Source organism: Pituophis catenifer, unplaced genomic scaffold (genome assembly GCF_029215685.1).
Source record: "Pituophis catenifer annectens isolate HBS135680 unplaced genomic scaffold, rPitCat1.0.hap2 SCAF_1, whole genome shotgun sequence".
In the NCBI taxonomy this organism is placed as follows: domain Eukaryota; kingdom Metazoa; phylum Chordata; class Lepidosauria; order Squamata; family Colubridae; genus Pituophis; species Pituophis catenifer.
Genome location: NW_027256881.1, coordinates 345,712,041 through 345,718,040, shown reverse-complemented (window position 1 = coordinate 345,718,040; position 6,000 = coordinate 345,712,041). Strand labels below are relative to the sequence as shown.

Below are 6,000 nucleotides of genomic sequence, written 5' to 3'. Positions count from 1 at the left end.
TTTTTTCCGTCTTCCAAAACACACTGAGTTATTGCACTTTGAAAAAAAAAAAAGGAAAAAGGAAAAAAAAAATACCAAAGGGAAAAAACAACCCGACGATTCGTGGTTTGAGCCCTTCCCCTCGTTCAGCAACACCCGTGTTCCCTATCCCTCCCCGCAACCTGGTTTCCAACTCTCCTCTTCTGCATTTTCCACCCCACCCGCCCACCCACCCACCCAAATGGCTTCTGTTCAACTTAAAAAAAAAATAATAATAAACAGTTGCTCGTCGCTATGCTAGAATTCTACAATATTTTCATAAGAGGCTAAAAAAGAAAAGAAAAAAAAAAAAGTTCCGGTTGGTTTTTTTTTTTTTTTTCCCCTTTCTTTCTTTACATGAGGTTCTCTCCGGGAAAAAGGGAGACCCGCCGAGACGATTCGGTGCGGAAACGTCCATGGTGGGGTTTTCTCCCCTTCCCATCCTTCCGTCTCCTTTCAGTTCCCACCAGCCCCGTTACCTTCCATCCCGACGGGTATCAGAAAAACCTGGATCTCTCTCGCTGGGTTTTATAAACCTTTCCAGCTGACTTAAGGATGAGAAGAAGCAACACCCTTCCACCCAGTCCGGTGGGGTGGGGTTTTTTTTGAGGGTGGGGAGGGACAGGGGGGAGAGAGAAAGTGAGAGCAAAAAAAGAGAGAGAAAGAGAGTCAGGAATGGTTATCGAACAAGGCTGATGGAACATAAGAAGGAAAAAAAGAAGAAAAAGACATAAACGTGACTTTGGACACCCGTGAAAAGTCCTGGCAACTGACCGGTAGCGGAATCAGTTCTCACCGGCCAGGTTTAACCAGAAAGCAAGGGGCGTTGGGGAGAACGACAACGGACGCTCGGGAAGAAGAGAGAGAGAGTCGGTGGCCATTTCCAAAGGGTTGCGTGCAGGACAGGCGTGCCCCCCCCACCCCACTCCGCCACTCCCGGTCACGTCCAAAGGCGGTTCAAAAGCTGAGCCGAAGGTGGAGAGACGACGAGGCGTTAGGTTGCGAGGTGATGGTGGTCGGAGAGGGGGGGGGGTGTCTTTCAGCCATGCATCAGCGCTCATCCAGATGGGTCTGTTTCTTTCCGATAAAAACAAAGTCATGGTTTTTTTTTAAACTTGGAATAATCGGGAAGTCCAAGGATGCTTTGGAGGAGGAGAAGGTGAAAGATTGGGTGGGTGGGTGGGGGGATAAGATACCCCGCCCCGTCCCATTTAATCTGAGTAAGCACCGAGGATTTCAAGCTTTCCCACGTGGAAGTGACCCGGTGCCGCCGGCGGTCAGCAGGCGGAGGCGAGGCCGTTCTTATACAGGCGGGGGACTTTCCTCTTGGGCCCGCCACCGTTGTCGTCTTCCTCCTCCTCCTCTTCCTCGTCTTCCGAGGACGAGCTGTCCAGTGTCAAATCGACTACGTCGGCTGGGATCTTACCGTTCTCCATGCTGGGGGCGGGAGGGGGCACCCCGTTGACATCCGACGTGCCCCCTGGAAATGTACGAGGAGAAAGTAAACATTTAGTGGGTAGCCCTCGACCGAACGGCCGTTCGCTCGGTGACCATGCAAAGTTACAATGGCACTGACAAAAATGGGACCCAGGACTGGGGGGTTTTCCCCCCCGCTTACAACTGCTGAGAATGTCCATGGTCCCGTGATTGAAATTCAGACCTTTGACAACTGACTCTTATTTATGACGGTCCCAGTGTCATGGGATCCCCTTTTGCGACCTTCTGACAAGCAATGGAGGAGTCTGATTCGCTTAAGTTACTAAGTGGGTTACTAGCTTAATAGATGCAGTGACTCACTTAACAACTGGGGTAGGTAAGATGGGGCAAGATTCATTTAACGATGTCTCACTTAGTGAGACATTCTTAGTGAGACATGGCTTAGGACCTGGTTACTTACGGGACCGCCTGCTGCCACCAGTAGCCTCCCACCGGCCAGTACGCTCTCATAGAGAGGGGCTCCTCCGGGTGCCGTCGGCCAAACAATGTCGACTGGCAGCCCCCAGGGGGAGAGCCTTCTCTGTGGGGGCACCTACCCTCTGGAATGAGCTCCCCCCGGAGATACAGAGGATCCCGGATCTACGCACCTTCCGCCGCGCTCTCAAGACCTTTTTATTCCATCAGGCTGGCCTGGCCTGTTTCCCTTTTTAAAACGTAAATTTCAATTCGTTTTTAATTTATTGGGGTGTTTTAAATCTGTCTTTGGCCAAATTGTTTAATTCGATTTTATTCAGTTTTAAATTTTGTATTTATGTTTTTTATCCTGTGGCTGTTCACCGCCCTGAGTCCTTCAGGAGTAGGGCGGTATACAAATCAAATAAAACTAAACTAAAACTAAAACTAAAACTAAAACTAAAACTAAAACTAAAACTAAAACTAAAACTAAAACTAAAACTAAACTAAACTAGTGACAGAAATCTTGGGCTCGTAAATCAAGGACTACCTGTGCCCATGTTTCTCAACCTTGGTGTCAACTTGGTATCGGAACCCTGACATTTGGCTATTTTAAGACGGGGTGAACGTCTGAAGGCAATTAATTGTTCATTAATTGTTAAGATGGTAGGAGCCAATGTCAATGGTATTGTCAGCTTTGGAAGCCATATTAGGCCGGAAGCTTCAATGCTGCCATCTTCTCGTGTGTGGGAAAGTCGGAGGGGGGATTAAGGAGAGGGGCTGTTAGTAGACGTAATAGTATTCTTCCCGTCGGTCAAGGTCAGGGCGATCCAGCATCTGGAGAAGGAGTGGTCAGGGGGCCGGATCGAGATGGAACGGATGTTGATTGGAGCATGTGATCGATGGGGGAGAAAGGGGATGGTTTTGGGAGCTTTGACTTACTGAAGGAAAACTCGGGCTTTTCAGATTCGGGTTTTCCCAGATGTGCCAGTTTGCCTATTCTAGTAAAGAGAACTTTGGAAAAATGTTTGCTTCCGCGTCTTTACTTGGAGTTGGGGTTTTTCTGGAACGCTGACAGATATCAAGGAGGACATAGTTTTGGACAATACCACACAAGTTGGAATCAACTAGGGGAGATGACTCTGGTGGTCCTTTGGCCTCCCTGATTTGGGTAGAGTCCACGACCGCCGTGACTTTTTAGACCCACCTGTGGATCCGCCCACGACGAGTATCGGACACTGAGGGCTGTAGCTCCTTTCCTTCTCGGCTTTGATCGGGCGCCAGGAGCCATCCACCAAGTACTCTATCTCGTCGGCGTCTTCACATTCCTTTAAGATCTTCGATAGCAGCCTAAAGAGAGATGGGGAACCCAGCTGGTGATTTCAGACTCCAGAAGCTTCAGGGCTTCCCAGGAATGGCTTCCATCTCAGAGGGGTTTCAGGAAATGGTCAGGACTATACCTGAAGGCAGAGAGGTCACCAAGCCAAGGCTTACCAGATACCAAAGCATCCGACTGCCTGCTCCACCCAAAACCAGGAGCCAACTTGAAATTCTAATCAACGATTACAATTTTAAATTCCTGCAGAAGAATATTAAAGATCTTGGTAAACGTCAAGGACAGATCACCAAAGTTTTGTGAGATGTGGCGATTCTCTAGGGCAGGGGTCTCCAACCTAGGCAACTTTAAGACTTGTGGACTTCAACTCCCAGAATTCTGGGAGTTGAAGTCCACAAGTCTTAAAGTTGCCTAGGTTGGAGACCCCTGCTGTTGGGAAGCGGTTCCCAACCCAACTTTTCTGGATCCAGTGACCGATTTCGGAAGAAAAGTAGTCTTCCATGGACGGGAGGAAGGGGAATAGGTTTTTCACACCCAATGTCAACTCTGAAGCTGGCCTATCTGAGGCCATCTTGGAGGCTTCAGAGTTGCCACAACGGTGCTGAGGGATAAGGGAGGGGGGGGGAATAGAGATACCTGGGGTTTTGTAGCCAAAACAAAATAGTTTCCTCTGAGAACCAAGGACGTTCCCACAGGCTGAAGAGAGGAGGAGTGTCGTTACCAAGCAACAGGACAGCGCCTTGATTGGACCATGTGACTGTGTCAGACCTGGAAGCCAACTTTCTACCTTTGTGCCTTCAGGCTTCAGGCCTGCCACAAATCCTGTGGAAAATTGGGAGTGGGGGGGGGGGGGAATTGCATAGAGCCGTGATGGCGACCCTATGGCACTCGTGCCACAGATGGCACGCAAAGCCATATCTATGGGCACGCGAGCGTTGCCTTAGCTCAGCTGCAGCGCGCATGCGCACACCAGCCTGATTTTCGGGCCTTCTGGGCCCACTGGAAGTCGGAAAACGGGCCGTTTCCGGCCTCCAGAGGGCCTCTGGGAGGGGGGGAGGCCATTTCCGCCCTCCCCAGGCTCCAAGGAAGCCTCCCCAGGCTCCAAGGAAGGAGCTTGGGGAGGGCGAAAAACGGGCATAGAGGGAAGACGATACGTAGTCACAATAAAATTCCTTATAGAAAGTCAAGGCCATTGTGCCCTGCAGCTGTGCTGAGAGGAATGAGGAGGTATCTTCTGTTCTGGACGGTACCTGGTTGGCTTTGTGGTGGACATGTGGGAGAGGGGCAAGGTTCTTGAACTTTCTTTTGGGTGTGGAAAACCCGGAAGCTCTCAGATTCGGGTTTTCCCAGATGTGCCAATATGACATCTCCAATAAAAGTTAGCTTTGAGGAACTTCGAGCCTCGGAGTTTGATTTCGTTGGGGGTGTTACTTGGAACCCTGACATTCTAATTGTTTGGGACGGGGGTGAAATTAAAATTTGTTACTACCGTTCTGTGGGCGTTGCTTGGTGGGGGCGGGTAATGTGACTGGGTGGGCATGGCCAACTTTTTTTTTTTAACTTTTCAAAGTATTTTTTCTAATGCTTTGAAAAGCCTCTGCTGATCAGGCAACTCAGCTGGGATCGTCAGAGACTTTTCAAAGCATTTTTTTTATCACCTCTTCGGCCAAGAGGTTGCAGAAAAAAAATGCTTGGAAAAGCCTCTGAGGATCCCAGCTGAGCCGCGCGATCGTCAGAGCCTTTTTTTTTTTTACTTTTAAAAGCATTTTTTCGTCGGAAGAGGTTGTAGAAAAAATGCTTTTAAAAGTAAAAAAAAAAAAGCCTTTGATGATCGTGCGGCTCAGCTGGGCATGGGGGGGGGGGGTGGGAGCCGCAGGGATTTTTGCTACCGGTTCTCCGAACCACCTGCCACCATCGGTACCGGATCGGGCGATCCGGTATGAACCGGGAGCATTTCACTCCTGGTTTGGGAAAGGGGGAATAATTTTTACTTTTAATTAGGTGAAAACCGCGGGAACCTTTAAGAGTCGGTTTTCATCAGCCTGTGCCAATATGGTATGTCCAATAAACCTGTTCTCTGAAGAACCTGCTTGCCTCGGAGTTCTGCTTGCTATGGGCGTATTACTTGGAACCCTGACACACGGAACCTATCATGTTTCCCTGAAAATAAGACCCTGTCTTATATTTTTTTCCACCAAAAAAAAGGCACCAGGTCTTATTTTTTTTTGGGGGGGGGGCAGCCACTTGTATATAACAGAGAGCAAACCCCACTCCCTTCTTGCACTGATGATGTTACCTAGTTGGGTCATGAAACGTCTGCAAGAACACAACTAATGTTGTGGCCCCGACTCCCGAGCCTGTCCTAACAGAGGAGGAGGACTCAGAAGGTGATGGGGAGGAACTGACAAGGCCTCCCTCTCCTGGACCTTCCTTTCTGGCAATGCCTGAGGTTCCATCCGAAGGCCAGGAGGAACCGCCTGGGATGTGCCGGGAGGAAGGCATATCGGAGCACCAATTGATAGGGAGCGAGGAGGATGAATCCTGGATGGATCCCAGGCAGCGTCGGAGGGAGAAGCGTGCGCAGCAACGGGAGAGGCGTGGGAGGGCCAGAGATTGAGCTGAGTCACGGAGCCACGCCCCACCAGGAATAAAAGTGGGTGGGATGGCTCTTCAGGCTTCGTGACGGACAAAGTTAAACCCTGAAAGTCACATCCTGATCTCTGAAATTCGGCTTGGATATATTTTGGACTGAACAT

General features: G+C 49.7%; 1 protein-coding gene across 2 annotated transcripts in view; it reads right to left on the bottom strand.

The window, feature by feature from the left end:
• Positions 1 to 235: 235 nt before the first annotated feature.
• The window catches only part of PIAS4 (protein inhibitor of activated STAT 4), a 48,192-nt gene continuing 42,427 nt past the window's right edge, over positions 236 to 6,000 (bottom strand). For both annotated transcript variants that reach the window (XM_070944700.1, XM_070944693.1), the window contains exons 9-10: positions 3,116 to 3,258; positions 236 to 1,498 (exon numbers count right to left, since the gene is read on the bottom strand). In XM_070944700.1, coding sequence (XP_070800801.1) covers positions 1,296 to 1,498; positions 3,116 to 3,258 — 346 coding nt within the window. In that variant the 3' untranslated portion in view covers positions 236 to 1,295. The remainder of the gene's footprint in view (positions 1,499 to 3,115; positions 3,259 to 6,000) is intronic.